This window comes from Zea mays, chromosome 3 (genome assembly GCF_902167145.1).
Source record: "Zea mays cultivar B73 chromosome 3, Zm-B73-REFERENCE-NAM-5.0, whole genome shotgun sequence".
NCBI lineage: Eukaryota > Viridiplantae > Streptophyta > Magnoliopsida > Poales > Poaceae > Zea > Zea mays.
This window is the reverse complement of record NC_050098.1, coordinates 223,182,952-223,201,592: the sequence shown is the minus strand read 5'-3', so window position 1 is coordinate 223,201,592 and position 18,641 is coordinate 223,182,952. Positions and strand designations below refer to the sequence as shown.

Here is an 18,641-nt window from a genome sequence, read left to right as displayed (position 1 = left end):
GTGTGCTGGGACCAAGTCTCACACATATGATGAACCATGGCACAAGATCGAATGTCACATCTTTACTATATAACAGGAGTTCTATACAAAATAAATAAATAATTACATTATAAGGAGACAACGGTCCAGCAACCCAAAGTTGACTGGGAGACGACGGCCTAGACCCCTCACGAAGTCGCACAGCATCCTTCATGTGCCTCGTCCTGCGGTACCTGTTCTTGACCTGTGGGGGGGTGTGAGACAGCAAGAGTGAGCTCACATACGTTCATCGCTCAACAAGTTGTGGGGAATAATGTGCATGAACTCACCAAAGGTGGGAGTTCACGTGAAGTGTAAGGCTTACCAAAGAGGATGGTTAGAGCTGAGCATTGCTTTTAAAGTTGGTCAAAATTTTATTAGCAATTACTAAGTATAATTAAATACCAACCCAATTAAGTAGTAGAACAAAAGTAACATCATCACCTGCGATGCAATGCATATGACAAATTGAATTTAGTTCCATAAGTTAATCATCAGAGAGTCTTGAGCTGCTCATGACCGTGAGCTCGGCTAGTATACCAGTTTTACACTCTGCAGAGGTGGTACCCTTTACCCACAAGTCATGTTACCCATCTGCCAAGGGATCGCGACTTCCCATACACCTCTACCGAGGAGGCGAGGCAGGGTAACACTACGAGGCCTTTACAAAGTTCCACTAGCTTCAGAAAACCCGCTACAGTTTATAGGAAGCTCCAATGCAGGGTTCTTGCCTGACCGCCATCGCAGCAAAATCAAGCAAGGACCTCCCTACAGTGACCACTCCCCTACTGCCCTTGCCCCTTTCGGGTAAGGTAGTCCTCCACTAGCTTTCCTAATTAATCAGCCAAGGGCGTCTATAAACCCTTATGGTGGCACGTGTTTCTCAAGTTAAGCTCTATGTTCCAATTAACATTAATGATCTTGACATGAACATAAATAGAATAACAAAATAACTGGAACATAGATACGATAAATAATTATCCCAAATCCATGTAAAGCAATAGCAAACTACCCAAGTGATTCAGGGGTAAACAAGGTAATGAGATAAACAATCTAGGGTAACCTATTGGGTCCCATCAAAATTAACCTATGCATGAATAAATGATATTAAAGAACATTATTGGGTAAAAAGTGGTCAAGGGCACAACTTGCCTGGCACTTGAGATTCCAGGTACCAACTTGCTCTTCAGATGACATGTGTCCTCACGCTAGTTGTAGCATTACAAACAAACAGTGTATAGGCAAAATTAACATTACACCAAACATAAGGATAAACTGTATAATTATGATCTACGCGCTGCTACAAGATCGTAGAAACAAGAACTGCTAAATTCAGGGTTACGGTTATGAGGTTATGGTTTTCCGAAGATCCACGTGGTTAAGTACAGAATAAACTAAGTGCAACATTTTAACCTGTATTTCATGACAAAAAAATTACCAGATGATAACAAATTTTATTTTGATACTAATGCAACTAGAATGGATCAAAATGGAGTTACAGTTATTGAGTTATGAATTTACAAAGATTTTATGTGTTTGATATGAGATTAATTAGGAGATCAATTTTATTATTGTTTTCATGTCAAAACAGAGGCAATAGGTAATAAACAACATTATTACAAAATTATAGAAATTAGAATGGACTCATTTGGACTTAATATGAATTTTCTATGGATTTAACAAGATTCTGGAATTGTTTTTATATAAGAAATTCATTTTATAAATCAATTTATCTGATCTACCATTTCCCTAAACCGCGCCTCAATTACCATATAAGACAAGGGCTTCTACGTAAGTATTCCCGTGACTCAGATTTACCCCGCGGTGGACTGCAGGTTTATTCATAAAAAGGACAGGGAGTCTTATGCAAAAAGTGGTGGCCGAAGGGGTATTGGCCAATCCTAGCCGCACGATCTAAAATCAATCGTCCAGATTATATCATTTTATTACGAAACAATGCGCGATCAAAGACGAACGACAACCGTTGATTTCGTGATCTGCGAACGAGATCAGCTCTAAACCAATGATTCGCGCCAACCGCACGATTAGAGATCCAATGGCTCAGACCCATCCTATCCCTACCGGTACGCAGGCTAGATCATGACCGATGCCCCTGGATCCAACGTCACACCAGCATCCTTCCCATCGACTGCATCAGCACGACGGCGCCCGCGGCTCCCATGGCGGAGGCCATCGCTGGCGACAGGCACTTCGTGCAACAGAGCCCCAAACCACGAATTGAATGCTACGACACGACGCCTACCACAAGATGAACTAGATAGACAGGTTAATTACCGAGTGGTTTTCGTGAAGTGCCCCGGCCATAGGGTAGCACGGCACCCGGCGGCGCATGCAGTTCCGTTGAGCAAATCCCGGCGACCCGGAGGTTGAGCCCGCCCGGAGTGTAACCATGCCATTCACGCGGCCCCGCGAAGGTCACAGGCATGATTCACGAGCCCATATGGCGTCGTTGAAGAAGTCCCAAGGCAGCGGCGCGGATTCCGCCCGCGGCGGCGTGGATCACCCCCCTCTCCCTCTCTGCAGGTTCTCCCAATATGGTGGAGGTGCAGGCGCAGACTTAGGCCGAGGGGAAGAGTCACGAGGGCTCCAATTTATACCCAGGGTCGAATCCTAACAACCACGGCTGGTTTCACGCGGCAGAGTGGAGCTTCCGTGATACCCGGCGGCAGTTTTGCAACAAACCAGAGCTGGGAGAAGGTTCTTACGAGTTGGTCCCACACGTCAGCGTCCAACCCCAGGCAGCACGCGGACGCCCCAAACACGGTGGCTGCCACCCCGGGCCCGCGTGCCAGCGCGCAGGTGAACAGCTAGGCCGCGCGCGGAGAAAAGCGGGAGGTGGGCCGCGCGGGGAAGGAAGTGAAGTGGGCCAAAGAGGTGGTTTGGGCCCATGCACGTTTTTCACCTTTCCCTTTTTATTTTCCTTTTTCTGAATTTACTTTCCTCTTTGTTTTTATAATTCAAATTTGAATTCAATCAAATTGTAAGATTATACTCATTTTAAATGTACACATTGAACCTAATAATATAAAAGGTCCAATTATTTTTATATCTATTTCTTTATTATTTTTTATATAACATTTTCCTTCTCTTCTCTAACCTCTAATTTGCAAACTAGGCTTAAATTCCCGAGTTTTGGTATTAATATATTACTTTTATATTGTCACAGAATGCACACAAAATAAAATTCCAGCATGATGCATAATTTAGTGGCATATCATTTATTAATTATTTGTTTTTACATATGATATTCACATGTGATGATAAGTATAGATCACAAAATATTGGGCTCTCCTCTATTTTCACTATTTACATTTTTGGGTATTACATTAAACAAAGCTTCATATTTTGAGTGATCTTCCTTATGATAGACGCTCCCAAGGTCCATATTTTGAGCGATCTTCCTTATGATAGACGCTCCCAAGGTATTAATGACAACCACTAGTTTTCTTCTATAAAAAAATCATTGCAAATAAAGAGGTCAGTTTGGATGACAATGAACTAATTTTCTCTCGAATTAACAAAGCCTCAAATAGGATTTTCCCCCTAACAGCATGTCTCGTGAAATTTAGCACGGGGAATTCTTGGAGCCCTAATTAGTAATTAAATTGTAGAAATGTGCGGAGTATCTTGCTAAGATAGACGGGATAGAGAGGTTGGCTTCAAAATAATTTAGTAATTTGGAACGTAGGACGGTAGGAGTAAGACAAAATTCTTATTCGCTTCTTACTGTCCTCTTCATAAAACAATGCACTGAGCTCTCTTTACAACCACACTGTTCAGGTCCCGGAATCACCACTTGGCCTACTTACAATTACAGGCTACGAACCATGCAAGGTGCAGACACACGAACACAAGCCAAGTCTCCACACGAGTACCGCCACCGGAGTTACGGCTGGCGGAAGCAGCCGATGAGGTCACGGTGTACACGCCGCCGCCGCGGCTAACTACAGTACTATTGCTCCAAACCAAGTGCTGCGTCGTGCGACTCCTCACGCTGTCACAGTCCGCGACGCCGGCGAGCGCAACGACGCCCTCGAGGCCTTGTTGCTTGGTGTCATAGCACAGCCCCTCGTTGGAGCCGACGCGCAGCTTCTTGCCCAGCCTCCACATCATCTCCTTGCCGAACGGTATCGGCCCCACCAGCCGGTTGCCGTCCACGCGGAGCTCGCTCACCCTCTCCAGCCTCCGGAAGCTCGCCGGTATTACGCCGGTGAACTGGTTATTGTCCAGCCTCAGCACCCGAAGCTCGCTCAGCTCCCCGATGGACTCAGGGATCGCCCCGGCCAAGCCCATTCCGGAGAGCACCAGCGTGGTCAGCGCCTTGAGCCCAGCGAAGAAGTCGTCGGGCAGAGTCGAGAACTGCATCCGGTTGTCGCTGAGGATGAGGGACCGCAGCGACGCCAGCCGGCTGAGCGCGGCCGGGATCGGGCCGGACAGCGCGTTGTGGCTGAGGTCCAGCAGCATGAGTTGGGACAAGTCGCCGAGCGCGTCAGGGATCGTGCCGGTGAGGCGGTTCTGGCTGAGGTCAATCTTCAGCAGAGAGCGGCATTGGCCGAGGCTCCACGGCACGCCACCCTGGAGCGCGTTGTGGCTGAGGTCCAGGATGCTGAGGCGCGGGAACTCGAAGCGCGGCACCGGGCCGGCGAGACGGTTGTAGCTGAGGTCGAGCAGCTGGAGGTGGCTCAGGGACTGGAGGGTGGCCGGCACGGCGGAGGTGAGCTGGTTGCCGTGGAGGTCGAGCACGCGCAGCTCCTTGAGGTTCCCGAGCTCCGCGGGGATCGGGCCGACGTGGCCGTTCTGTCGGAGCACGAGGGAGCGGAACGCGGGGCCGAGGCGGCCGAGCAATGCCGCGACGGGCTGCGGGTTGCCCGTGAAGCAGCGGTAGAAGAAGAGGGAGCGGAGGTGCGGGAGCGCGAGCACGGCGGGCGAGAGCGTGGCGCTCGCCGCCTCGCACGCGGGGAAGGCCGTGTCGTCGGAGAGCGCGCCGAAGGCCAGCGACACGACGTGGTAGGTGTCGCGGCGGTCGGGCACGCACTCGATGCCGTGCCAGCGGCCCCGGCACACGTCCGGGATGGCCCACGCCCAGCCGTTGCCCGTGGCCGCCATCACCTCCTGCACGGCGCGCTGCTCGGCCGGGTCGGTGCGCGCCCGGTCCGAGAACCCCGTCTGCGGCGCGTCCACCAGCGCCGCTGCCGACGTGTCCGGCACCACCACCGTGAACTCGCCGCGGCAGCGCGGAGGCGGCCGGACGCCGACGGCCAGCACCACCGCCAGGACCGCGATCCACGACCACCACGCAGACGCAGGAAGCACCGGAGCCATCGCCAAACGTGCGTAAAAAGTTGCAGCCAGGCGCACGTACAGTCAGAATGGCGCGCGCCGCAGGTTTTATAGTGTCAGAGGGGCAGAGAGACGCGACGCGGAGTGGGCATTGAATTCAGAGCCGGCCCAGTGATAAATGCTGCTCACGGGATGGGGGAGAAGGGGAGTGAATGAACTGAGTGAGGATTTGCCTGCATTCAATTGGCTTCACGGGAAATCGGGACGAAACAATACTCTGGTTCCTTCGTCATCGTAAATGGCATGGGACGCCATATGCCATCGAGCATCACTGGAGCATTCTGAAGTTTGGCTGAAGAGTACTAAAGAGGATCAACTGGCAGCTTTGCTTTGCTCCAAGCCTCCAAGAGGGCTCTTACGGTCTGGATTGGCTGATACGGCCTTGCAATCTGAAGTTGATCTGCCCAAGACTCCGAGGTGATGCTGAGCCCTGAGCACCGTGTCATGACCAAAGTGTCAGTTTCTATTCTATGGAGCACTTGTGCCGCCGTGCACAGTACTTACTGGCTCCAAGAAGGGTCAGGACTGAAACAAATTTGTACCGTCGACTGAAACAGATTTATACTCCATACTCACGGTGCCACTAGTGGCATACTGTCGCTGCTTTATGGACATTTTTGTCAGGCTGTCACTGCTTTGATGCTGCAAGGTGGACGTTTTTTTTTTTTTTTTTTTTTGCCTCCTCGCGTTATGGACATTTTTCCAGAGTGTCGTTAAACTACAAACGTTATTAGTACAGGGACATTTAAAGAATAAGGATGCGGATTTACGAAGATTCCAAAAAGAATCCCAGAATGCAGATTTTATTTAAAAGCCGCGAAAAAAGGCTTCTAGCTTAGTTAGTTAGTGGATTCGAGAGGAGACTTTTTTTCGATCTTCATCAAAATGTGCTGTTGTTAATGACAGGAGGCTGTCCCTCCCTCCCTCGACCACAGGTCCACAGGCCAATTTTTTCCTGTCATTTTCCAGCTTTCCTCCGAGCTCTACAGTGTACAAACCAATAAATTTACCAGTTGAACTTGTTCGGTTATTTTCATTCCACATGAATTGAACTGATCTAGAAAGAATTAGAAGAGATTTTGACTTGTTATAGATTCAAACCCAATCATCTAGCTAAATCTACATGTTACAAAAGACGAGCAAAAGTACAAATTTTCCAGCCCATGGGCCTCCACCTGCGCTATATTCACCAAAGTCCAAAGAGGGCTCAGTTACGGACTCGAAACAAGGCCCAGAGGGCAGAGGCCTCCTGGTCATAAGTGCAGTAAACTCTGACCAAGCACGATTCAGGTAAGAACGCGTTGCATGCACTTGAAGCGAGATCTCTCGTTTGAACATTGTAAGTAGTACGGGTAATATGGACCGGGCTTTTTGGGTCAGTATGAGCACGACCCGAAAACATGAGCCCAAAGTACATGCCGGCACGAAATAATACGGGTCAGACTAGCACGGTCTGAAGGCGGCCTGAAAGAAACCTCAAATTTTGACACGCCGGGCCCTCGACACGGTCCGTATAGATGGACCGGGCTTGGCCCGACATGGCCCAATAAAGTCCAAGTTATTTAATTTATTTAATTTATTAAGCTACCGACTTTATATTGTTGCGATATTTAAAGTTTATGTGATTAAATGATGCTATTATTGTTTAATATCTTTAGTTTAGTAAGCTATGGACTTTATGTAGTTGTAATATTTTGATTTTATGTGGTCAAATACATGAGCCGGCCTTAGGCCGACACGCCCATATCGTTAACTGGAAATTAGGCATGAGCTTTGTCGCATCCATATCCTAGCTATCGGCAACCTACAGTCATGGTCGACGAACGACAGGAACAATCACCAAGCTCCCAGCTGGATCGCGAAAGGCAAACGTGCCAGTATGGAGAGGCCCGCGTCCACACATATATACATCCCAGACCCAGAGTCAAATACAGCTAGTGCCAGAATATGCGCAGGAGGAAACTGCGGTGACCGGCGGCGCACGCTCCAAGTTGAGGGGGCGTGAACGGATAATAACCACGCACAAACGAAGCGTCCTGCAAGGTACCTGACCCTGGCTGTACCGCGCCGACGGGAGGTCACCGTCTCCATCTTGGACGGCCGCTACCTGAAGCGGGCGAGGTTTTCCACAGGAATTCGGCTGCTGCAGCGCACTGGGCGAGTGGGCGGGAGGTGTCGCTGCATGCGCATGAAAACCAGTGGACAGTCCAGCCCGGTCACGGCCCGGCCGTCTCTCTCGGCGCGGTGGCGTGCTTGCTGCTAGTGACGTCTCAAAAGGCATGGCATTGGCATGCATGGAGCGTGCTGTTCATTCATTCTGCAGTGCGGCTGTCGGTCGCTGTCCGAAGAAACCCCGCAACAATGGTCAGCAAACACATGGTCTCCAATTCTCCAGTGATGATGCGCTCGTGGACCAAGCCTGGCAGAACGGCAAATGCGACGTCGTACGCGCGGAATGCCCGCAGTTTGCAAGGTCCAGATCTTTGAAGGCCATAGAGCATGTTCATGGTTTTTATTCTTTTACTTAAATAGTCCACACAAGCTACTTATAATATGTCGGTACGTAGATTTATACAAACTAATTAATCAATCTACTAGTGGTAGGAGTAGTATATATTTTTTCCTCACGTCATCATATCCCCATCATCACTAGGAATGCTCCAAGGATACCGGCCGTGTGCACCCTTCGTATATGTCCGATCATTTAATCCACGCCGACCGACCGACCGACCGACTGCTGCAGCCGCTTTAGGCCGATCGATGGACGCGTGCCTGCACTGCACACTTGCTTATCGGCGACTTCTTCGTCGTAGTAGCTATACAGTAGCCTCGCTCTGTGTGCAGCTAGCTAAGGGATGTAGCAGCTATACATGAGAGAACGAGACCGCGACCGGGAGCTAGTCACTCACGGCTCGGCTCGGGATTTGGCGGTCACGGACGGCTCGGTCTCGGTTTCGCCGGAGTCAGACTGCGCCGTCCTGGGGAGGGACAGCACGAGCTCCTTCATGTCGGAGCTGGACGAGCGGAAGTGCGCCAGGATCTTGCTGAACTTGGGCTTCTTCCTCGTGATGGCGATGGACACGTCGTTGGGGAAGAGATCCCTGAGGACGAAGGCGTGGAACACCGTGGTCACCAGGAGCCCGGCGACGGTGACGGTGGAGATGCCCGACAGCCCGATGCAGAGCGCCCGGGTCAGCACGTTGTCCACCTCCGTCGCGTACGTGATCGCCGCCACGGACGCGCCGGTCATCGGGAACGTGTACGCCCACCACGCCAGCGAGAAGCGGAAACCACGGAAGAAGTTGATGCGCACCGCCTGGGTGGGAGATATCAGATGGAAAACATTCAATTCAATTGAACGGTTCGTTCGTATGCTACCAGGAAGGAGTACTCTACTCTCTCTACTACTCACCAGTGACATGTAGAGGAAGAGCGCGATGAAGTAGGCGATCCGGGCGCCGGCGTCGAACTGGCCGTTGATCTTGGCCCAGGCCATGGACGCTACGCTGGGGGCGGCGACGAAGAGGAAGAACACGGGGTGGAGCTCCTTGGGGAGCGTCATGTTGGTGGGCAGCCGCTGGTATAGCGTCACGAACAGCACCATGTAGTGCGCCAGCCCGACGGCGAAGAAGAAGACGGGGCCCTCGCGGAGGCCCATCTTGGCGCCCAGCAGCGCGCCCACGAAGTTGCCGACGATGGACAGGTGGTTGGACGGGTTGGCCACCTTGGACAGCCGCCGCTGCCCGCCGGACATCCACTGCCCGTAGATCTTGAGCTCCAGGCAGAAGATGGGCGCCATCAGCGCGTACCACACGCCGTGGTGCATCTCCGCCACCAGCCGCGGCGCGCCCAGCGCCAGGAACAGGCACGCGATCCACGGCGCGAAGAAGAAGTTGGCGCGGATCGGGTGGTAGAACTCGCGCCGCACCGCCTCGAAGTAGAACACCACCTTCAGCAGGTAGATGCCGGACACCAGCACCGTCAGCGCCAGCGCCGCGTACCACAGCGCGTGGCTCACCGCGGGGCTCACGTGCAGGAACGCCGTCGGCGCCGCCGACGCCAGGGTCTTCCACAGGATGGCCTGGCTGCTCACGCCCAGGCACATACCGAACGCGCTGATCGGGAACCGCAGAAGGAATGGCCACTTCTCGTCTTTCGGCAGCACCGGCACCTCCGTGGCCTGCAATGCAAAAGACGAAAGATCGTGGTGCTTACTGCTTAGACACGTTTTTTTTTTTTGGTTCTCCAGTCCACTCCGACACGTCGTCAAGCTTGAAGCTTTAGTGCTTACTCTGAGCGTGTCGAGCTCGGGGCCTTCCAAGGCATCGAAGTAGCGGTCGGCGGCGGGGACCTGGTCGGTCTCCTCCTCGGAGATCTTGGAGTCCGGGGATATGCCGTCGACGGGCTCCTGCGGGCGGCCGCGCAGGTTGGACAGCTGGCGCTCGAGGCGGCCCGAGAAGGTCTTGAACGGGTCGAACCGCGTGTCGCGCGCGCTGTCCCACCGCCGTGCCGCAGCCTCGTCGACGACGTTCTTGGACGGCGGGTGCAGGTTGAGGATGGGCTGCGAGTGGAACCGCGTCTGCTTGATCAGCCGCGGCGAGTGCGCCGCCGCCGCCGCCTGCCGCTGATCCTCCAGCAGCACCGGGCGGACGTCGGCCGTCGCCACGGGCGCGTCGCCCGCGCACATGAAGTGCGACGACAGGTGGAACCCCGACGGCGACGCCGGCATGCTGAGCGAGACGGAGTACGGGACGCCGTGCGCGTCGCCGCCGTAGGCTCTCGCCGGCGCGGGGAGGATGCTGATGGCGACGTCCTCCGCCCTGTCACCCGGCTCGTTCAGGGAGACGACGGCGGCGTCGGCGGCGGCGGGCACGCAGTCGAAGCCGGCGATGGCCTGCGACGGAACCTTGATCAGGAGCGCCGGGAGCGCGTGTTCTCTCGACGACAGCTCGGTGTTCAGCTGCCCGGCCATCTCGACGTCCTTCTTGGTGCCGGTGAACTCCATCGTACCGAAACTTCAGGGCACCTGCACGCAGGGGTATAGAGACAAACTCCATTCATGAGATAGTATCTCACAGAAAGAAAAGGTCTACCTATGAGATGCAGAAGGACAAGAATAATAGCGAGGGGGAGGAAGAAGAAGATCAAGTATCGCAATACCAGATCCACCAATTCGGCCGAAGCACGGCTCGGCAATCCCGTACGCCGATGCTCGCCATATCTACCGATCGATCTAGTACGAAACTCCTAGCTGTGCTCACCTTACCTGTGTTGTTATGTTTTGTTTTACTACGTAAAGTTCCAGCGGTTTCTGGACTCTAGTACAGTGACGACTGACGAGCAAGCAACCGGGGGTTCCCTACGCAAGCTACGCTCGAACTCGAAGCAGGCCGCTTAATGGAAGAAATCGCAGCTCAGCGGAGCGCGAGGGCGGACGATTGCTTTTATAGGAGGCAGCAGCCAGCAGGGGCAGGTGGTGGGCACTCCTTTTCGGCGCGAGGGGAGGACACGAGACCGCGCCGACCGGGTTTTTTTTTTCTCTATCTTTGTCACGCTTTCCAAATCCTACCAATTTCCCGCACGCGAATACTCACGCGCCTAGTCAGTCCATGCCAGCTAGCGGTAGCGGCGGAGGACGCCGGCCGGCGTGCGTGCGGGCGGCCGTCGATAGCGACGATGCGGGACGCTGTTCTTGTCAAAGTTCACCACACATTTCTTGTCAAAGTACGGCACCCCCCCTCCCCGGCGCTGATACATGGACACAAAAAGATCAAATTGGTCTCCTCTCCTGTGTCACAGTGCAGTGACCAGTGGCCGTAAAAAAAACAGCCAGTGACGTGCTCTGCCTCTGCTTGGCCCAAACAGGCGGGCAGGGGTGTACGTACGGGCGGCGGAGGATCCGTTCAGTGAATTCCTTTCCTTCGTTTCGTCGTGCTTGCCGGTAAGGGAAGAAGCATCGGATGGGACGCGTGTGGGTTGAATCTAGTGCGGGGAAGCTTGACATGGCAGAGTCCTTTCCTTTCAACCCCGAAAGGCAGACAGGAGAGAGAAAGAGAGAGAGAGAGAGAAAGGGCTGGCGCGGAACGGACTCGTGCAGAACCCGAACAAGTACAACGACGCACAGGTATTTTTCCGCCGACCTGACCTGACCTGCCCCGCCCTGCCCTGCATCGACCTCTCCCTCTACCTCTCCTATACTACTACGCAAACAAACACGACGTTTCGTTGACGTCGATCCATGGGATCGATGCGTCACGGCGGAGGCGGTGTGGTTCTGTACGTACGTACAGTATGCTTCTCCTCCTCTGTCTCAGGAGGAGTCGCAGTCGCAGTCTCCAAGGATTGTTTTAAACCGCTGTGGCTAGCTAGCTTAGCTAGCAGTGACAGTGAGTGTCCTAGTAGTCTGCACACAAACCAACTAGTAGCGCTAGTAGTATCTACACGGGGTCCACGCCGCGGCGGGGCGGCGGCTGACGTCGTGCTCGTGCCTGTGTCCAGTGTCCACTGACGGATCGGACCGCCCCTAGGTGTGCCTGCTGGACTCGGTGGCAGCCAGCCGCAGGCCACAGCTAGCCAGTCATGAGACATGGAATGCTAGCTAGTAGTAGCTAGCCCGTCCGTGTTTCATGAACGAAGCCATGCAACGGCGCACTCGTCGGAACTCACCTGCAGGGTCGCCGTGCGGATTCCCTGTAGAACTAGAACTAGAACCAGACCCGCGAAAACAGAAACGGCCTTGTCTGCATGCTCCTCCTACCCACTGCTATACCTTGGATTTCAGACTCACCAGCTGAGCAGCGTACGTCGCGCTCCACACGCACGGTTGTAGCCTCGATCGTCCGTGGGTTTCAAGCAGCCGGACGTGGTTGGCGGTCTTGCACTTGGCAGGGAAGCTACCAGGCAAAACCTCAGCTTGCGATGTGGATATGGATGGAACTTGGAAGGAAGCTAGCTAGTAGGAATATGAGCTGCTTGCTAACCTTGCCTGGAGAGTTGGAGTATATATAGACGGCCAAGGAGTTCCCGTGTGCTGTATTCCCCTCTCTCTTTTTTTTTTCTTTTTCTTTTGTTCCCATGGAGGACAGGGTGGGTGGACCTGGAAAATACTTGTACAAGAAAGGTGACTCCGGGTCTTCTTCTTCCTCCTCGGGCTCCCTCCCTGGCCCTGCTGCCAGGTTACGTTGTGGGTCTGGGTCTGCGTCTGGGTCCCGCTTCCTGCCACACCCACCTTCCATCGTCGCCTTCACCAGCGCCGTTAGCCAAAGCAAGGCTCGACCCGCGCGAAAAGCCACGTGCTTTCTGGGTCTGGGTCCCGTATTTTTTTTTTCTTTGCTCCCAAAGTTCCTGCGGCGGTGTTGGCAGTGGTACGGCATACGGTACGGAGGGTTGAAAACGGAGAACCAGCGCCACGAAATCGCAGGAGCGATTTGGTGCATTTACGAGCTCATCACAGTACACAAAGCGAATTGTTTCCCGCTATAAACCCAAAGAGTTTATTTTTCTTTTCTTCTTCTTCTCGTTTTTCTATCGGGGACGAAAATCGGGGTCGTCATGGCGAGAGCGATGTGACCCTTGTGAAGCAGGTGCGCGTGAGCGCAATTTATTTGGGATCGATTGAAAATCACGAACACTAGGTTTGGTAGGCTACGTTGTTTCGATCGAGTTCGCGGTGTCAGCAACGCAAACTATTTTTTTATGCGAACCAAACAACACTCAGGCCCAGTTTGTTTCGTTGGAATTGAATTTCATTTTAATAATTATAATTTAGATAAAACTAATTAAGTTTATATATTTATATATATAATATATTTGTATATTACTCTAAATCATATGAGAGAGATAGTTATATACTATATTTATGTTATACCGAAACAAGTATAAAAGTGTGTTATAAGTTGTAAATCGGAAAAATAACATGTAAATCTATAGAATCAATTTTCATCTCTCCCTCCATGAAATTGAGATATACTTATATGATAACTTTGGAAACGGTGGAATGTCGCATTTTAAAAAAATAGCCTATTTTATTAGTAAGATTCCAATTCCTCAAATTGAAAGGAAACAAACGGGACCTTAGTTGAATTGGAATTCCTTTTTTTATGTTCATAAAACCTTAACATTTTCCTCTTGCTTGATGAGATATATAGCATCAATGGAAATTAAATAGGTATGAGTTTTGAAGCGAAAAATACCTCTACCTTCTCTGCTAGTCACACAGTATTTTTTTTCTCTAAATATGTGACAAACAAGTATCTCCAAAAAAACGGGAGGTCTTCATCGAGAGATAGAGAGAGAGAGTATGTGCGCTTATTTTGACACGTGCAGTTTTCTATTCCTTCATTCTAGTGTCAACAGTACTTGTCATGAAGCGAAACCACCTCGTCTTCGATACACGAGGGACCCCCTCCTTTTTTTTCTAAGGTGTCACGTACATAACGGTACGTACGTGGAAGGAAACTGCAATCTTAAATGTCCTCGGATGTTTGAGATTTGAGAACATATACCCTCGTGCCATTGTAGTAGTTACACGCACACACGTACCTCCAAATTTCTGGTGGTAGTCGAGAGGACATAGCTGATAGCTATAAAATTCTCGACAGTGCAGTGTCAGCAGAGGACGAAGTGATCGTCCTATACTTGACACCATTTTTTTCCTGTCTTTGATGTCCACACTTGACACTATTTTTTTTTCTTCAGCTGTGTCATTCACTAGTACAGAGAAGTTCTATAGTGGCGGTTGTAAATCTATTTATAGTGGCGTTTTTCGTAAACGCCAGTGCAAGTCGCGGCATTTTTCGCGCAAAATTCGCGCGCTACGCGGTTGTTAGTATTCGAACCGTCGACCTCACTCTCGCGCGTACCCTCCCCTACCACTTCGTCTATGACATGTCTTGTGTCCAGTTTGTAGTTGTTTTCTCCACATATTACAACCATTTGAGTCTAAATTGCTTATTTGAGACCCTAAACGAATTCAAATAAAAAAGTTGTCAACTACAAAGATAAATAAATTTTGAAGTTCTACAACTTTTATTTTGACACTTTTTTCATCCGAGGTAGTTTGCAAAATTTGAATTTTAAATTTGACATACTTAGATTCAATTTTTGAGAACCGAAATGAGTTCAAATAAAAAAGTTGTCAACTACAAAGTTTCATAACTTTTAGAGATCTACAACTTTTATTTTGATGGTTTTGTCATACGAGACCGTTTGAAAAACTCGAAAAATTAAGGATAAAAATGATTTCTAGTGGCGGTTCCTTAAGAAAACCGCTACTAGAAATCGTATTTCTACTGGCGGTTCCTTAAGAAAACCGCCACTACAAATCATGGATTTCTACTAACGGTTTGCTTAAGGAACCGCCAGTAGAAATACGATTTCTAGTGGCGGTTTTCTTAAGGAACCGCCACTAAAAATAACACAGTCGGTGGATAACCAAATCCGTCTGTAAAAATATATCGTCCCCGCAGGCTTTGAGCCTTTTTCTACTAGTGATTATGGTACACACTACACAGACTATGCTGAAGGAAAGTTTCTAGATATCGGCAAGTTTCAAAAACGAATGGAGAGGTTCTAATATTCTCGATGGTTATTATGTCAACAAAAGCGACAGAATGTGTTTACGGGCCTACGCGCCTACGGTGTGGTGGTACTAAGTAGTGGCCGGCTGGTTGAGCGTGTCGTACGTTCTATGACATTTTGTTGCACGGCCATCCATCGCTCTTACGGACGCAGTAGTACGCAGTAGCGGAGTCCTAGCTAGGGTGTAAACACGGGTAAAAAAACGAGTGGATTGACTGCGTGACGACCGTGTGATCAAGAGTATATTCCCCTCTTAAGTAGTGTTAGAATTGAAGAGACTAAACCAGGTTTCGACTTGGATGCACTTCCAATCTTTTTATAGCTGGCGCATTCCGATTGACAAAATCCTGATAAACTTTTTGAAAAAAAAAACATGCAAGTTTTCGTTTCCGTTTTCGTTTTTGAAACAGGGGCTCTAGCTAGCTAGGGCTAGAGCCAAGCTTTTAAATAGCCGGCTATAGCAGTCGATATATCCCGATATATATTCTTTTTAGCAGCGAAAAGTTACGCCGTTTAGCCCGATATATCTCGATATTTGCACTTTTTGGAAGATAAATTCATTTTCCCGCTATTTAAAACACTGGCTAGAGCCTTCTGTAGTTCTTTTCCTTTGGGGGAAAAACTAGACCTTCCTAGTATTCCTCTTGGATACGGAGCATGCATGTGCCGCCTTACGTCTTTTTATTTTGTGTTACCTGAGCACTACTGTATATGACCTTAACTATATGCACGCTCTAGTATAACAAGTACGCTCATACACTGATCCCATGTCAAAATTGGCAATGGACACCGCCCAAGGACATGACTCAGAAGCACTATTTCTATATATTATTCCAACAATTTCGTTTAGACCACGCGGACTAGGTAGCTAGCTAGCCGAGTAGTACGGAGTACGTGCGGTTCGTGCAACTTCCTAGCTAGGAAGCTACTACTAATCCTAGTTAGCAAGACGAAGTGTTAGTTCACTGTTTCAAGAATCCATGCCAGAATTTCCAGCGCAATCATGCAGATCGAGAGTACTCTCTTTGGCTAGCTGGTGGGGGGGGAGCTTCCTGGAACACGAATTTCCAGAAATTTTCTTTCCCCTCCCCCGGCCCGAATTCGATATGCCGAAGAAGGAGGCAGGAGTTCATGGATGCATGCATGTCTGGAAACCAGCCGCGCGCATGCACTTGGCTGCTGGCATCTGAACCAATTATGTGCCTGCTACATAAATCCCGTACCGAATCGATGCTACACGTGCATAATGCGCTGACAAGCAATAGAAGAATAGCTAAGCTGAATAAAATCAGCAACACCGCCAAATATGCATGTAGTCCATGGAGAAATTAAATAGGGACGTACGATGCCTGCCTAGTCATCCAGCTTGAGAAGAAACAGTGGCCTCTCTGCTCTTGGTGCTCGCGTGTATTATATTAGTTATATAGTGGTCCTAACTGTATATATATATATACTATTCAACTGAAAACAACCAGGCGGCCGTATATGAAGGCAAGGTTGCAACTGGAACGCTCGACATCACGATGCTTGAAAGAGTCAGGCCTAAGGAAATTTAAAACAAATCCAGTCTCTTCGACAGTGTGGTTTTAACACACGGGCTGGTTAGTTTTCCAAAACCCAAGGAATTAATATGAATAATACATGCTTGCTTGCTTATTAGTTATGGACTCAACTCTAGACATAACTATTAGCTAATATGATGTAACCGAAGATGTTTCTATATTAGCGACAATAACAAAGAGCATATGTTATATATTGCATCAATCTCATAAAAAATACAAATTTTTAACGTAGTACCAAGTCAAATCATCTCAAGTTTGATCAACCCTATACAAACATTTATATTTGTATAACATAAAATTTAGTGTCATATAAATGTTGATAGCCTTTTTCTACCATATCTAGTCAATTTTTCAGATAGTCTACCGCCAGAATTTGTATTATTTTCTACATGTATGTAGTATATTCCGTTTGCTATTCTTTTGTTCCAGATTAGGCAGATTAGGTAACTCCATTGGTTGACTACTACTCCGTGTCAGCAGCACAGGGCATATCATATCTGAACCAGCAGCGTCTAAACGGGGTACATTCAGTGTACAACTGTGCAGATGTATTGGCTATAGAGCCGCGCGCAATACAGTACTAGTGCAGAACAGAAGAGAACACACGATCGAGATGTATCTTTCGGCGGCGCTAGCTCCTAAATTAGTTGCGGACAGCTAATACACACAAACACACGCGAGTATAACTTAACTAATCACAACACGGCCGGGTAGGTGCCTAGCTGCCGTACGACGACGCACTTAACTAAGTGCCAGGTCGGTCGGTCGATGAACTGCGGCAAGCTACTAGACGACGACACAGACTGGACCCTACTACTACTACACACACACACAAACAGATACGTACAGTACAGGTCGACCAAACCCTGTTGTTTACAGAAGAAAACAACGCGCGTACAATCCTACAATGGCCGTTGGCTGAACATGGGACGTTCACGTCCACGTCGTCTTATATTGTCCACATAAACAAAGCGGTACGGATCACGGCAAAATCTGGTAAAAGGAAGAAGGGGGGTATAGCGTGTATGTAGCTAGCATGCATGTATGACGTGCGTGCGTGTACATACCTGCCTGGATCGGAGCCTGGTCACAGGTCAGTGGTCAGCCTGCCTCGATCGTAGCCGCAGTAGTAGAGTAGTGCCTGCCTCGCTAGCCGCCAAAGCTAGCTAGCCCTAGCCCGGCCGCCGCTGTCGTTAAACTTGGCGTCGTACGTGCGTTTCGTTTCGGCGGCGGCGGCGGCGCGCGCGGTGCGGCAAGTCGTAGTAGTAGCTTCTGCTGATTCCAGGTCCAAGGAGCCGCGGGAACTGCGGCGCAGAGTGTGGTCAAATACGAGTAGTGTATATTGTTTTGAGCGAGGAACAAGAGCGCGAAACAGCCGGCCGGCCGGACGTCCGGGCTAGCCGCCGGGGTGCCGAGGCTCAAGCGGCCGGCGGGGGTGGTTGGTGGTGCTGGGGCGAGCAACAGGCAAGGCAATGCAATGCAGCAAGTTGCTGGCGCTCTGGGCTAGTAGCGAGCTAGTGCGTCTGGCACTCTCACGCCTCGGCGGCCATGACCCCCCAGACACTTTTATAGGGGACGAATGGCAGGAGCATGTAGGTAGATAGATGGGCAATGACGACCGAGCGAGTTGGCTACCGAGGATTTTTAGGTCACGCACGATCGATATGATTCTTAGGTGTGTGCGCGCGCGCGGCGCGAACATGGCCGAGAGTGCTCTGCTGTGCGCGGGGTCACGACGTCAGCGCGGGCGAGTAGTGGCCGCCACATGCGTGTGCATCTTTGTCAGCGCGGTGGCCGCCGGGTCCTCGACCGCCTAGTAGGATTGTAGTGTAGGAAGGATCGATCTAGCCCCCGCCGGCCGGCGAGGTGTAATTTTCCTCCTTTTTTTTTGTACGTCCGGCTACGGCTAGGACAGTGGCAGTAAAAAGCTAGGTTGCGAGCGGCTGTGGTTTCCTGGCCAGACACTTTCCGCGTGACGCGCGACGTCGACGAGGGAGAAAAAAAGGCTACGGCTACGCGGGGCTAAAGCTAGCTGCCAGCGCTACAGCTAGTATGGCGATCTGGGAGAGCTAGGGTCCTACTCCTAGTGCCTCTGCTCCGACTCCGGCTCCGACTCCGACC

General features: G+C 50.5%; 2 protein-coding genes across 7 annotated transcripts; both read right to left on the bottom strand.

Annotated features, from left to right (window-relative positions):
- Positions 1-3,757: 3,757 nt before the first annotated feature.
- LOC103652578 (protein TOO MANY MOUTHS) lies at positions 3,758-5,378 on the bottom strand. Its single transcript, XM_008678130.4, has one exon. The coding sequence runs from the start codon at positions 5,359-5,361 to the stop codon at positions 3,841-3,843; it is 1,521 nt and encodes a 506-aa protein (XP_008676352.1). The 5' UTR covers positions 5,362-5,378; the 3' UTR covers positions 3,758-3,840.
- Positions 5,379-7,859: 2,481 nt separating this feature from the next.
- Positions 7,860-18,058, bottom strand: LOC103651474 (S-type anion channel SLAH2). 6 transcript variants are annotated; one of them, XM_008677107.4, is made up of 4 exons: positions 17,588-18,058; positions 9,671-10,405; positions 8,792-9,559; positions 7,860-8,695 (listed from the first exon to the last, which is right to left on the bottom strand). In XM_008677107.4, the coding sequence occupies exons 2-4, from the start codon at positions 10,382-10,384 to the stop codon at positions 8,285-8,287; spliced, it is 1,893 nt and encodes a 630-aa protein (XP_008675329.1). In that variant the 5' UTR covers positions 10,385-10,405; positions 17,588-18,058; the 3' UTR covers positions 7,860-8,284. The 6 variants fall into 6 exon arrangements, with proteins under 6 accessions (XP_008675329.1, XP_023157836.1, XP_008675328.1 ...); XM_023302068.2 differs by lacking the exon at positions 17,588-18,058 and adding an exon at positions 12,149-12,378; XM_008677106.3 differs by lacking the exon at positions 17,588-18,058 and adding an exon at positions 12,167-12,377.
- Between the last annotated feature and the right edge of the window lie 583 nt (positions 18,059-18,641).

Excerpts from the sequence above, each read along its gene's own strand:
- LOC103652578 (XM_008678130.4), bottom strand. The coding sequence starts at position 5,361 with ATGGCTCCGGTGCTTCCTGCGTCTGCGTGGTGGTCGTGGATCGCGGTC.
- LOC103651474 (XM_008677107.4), bottom strand. The coding sequence starts at position 10,384 with ATGGAGTTCACCGGCACCAAGAAGGACGTCGAGATGGCCGGGCAGCTG. Across the intron at positions 9,560-9,670 it reads CCGAGCTCGACACGCTCAGA|GCCACGGAGGTGCCGGTGCT; the intron begins GTAAGCACTAAA and ends TTTGCATTGCAG. Across the intron at positions 8,696-8,791 it reads TCTTCCTCTACATGTCACTG|GCGGTGCGCATCAACTTCTT; the intron begins GTGAGTAGTAGA and ends TCTCCCACCCAG.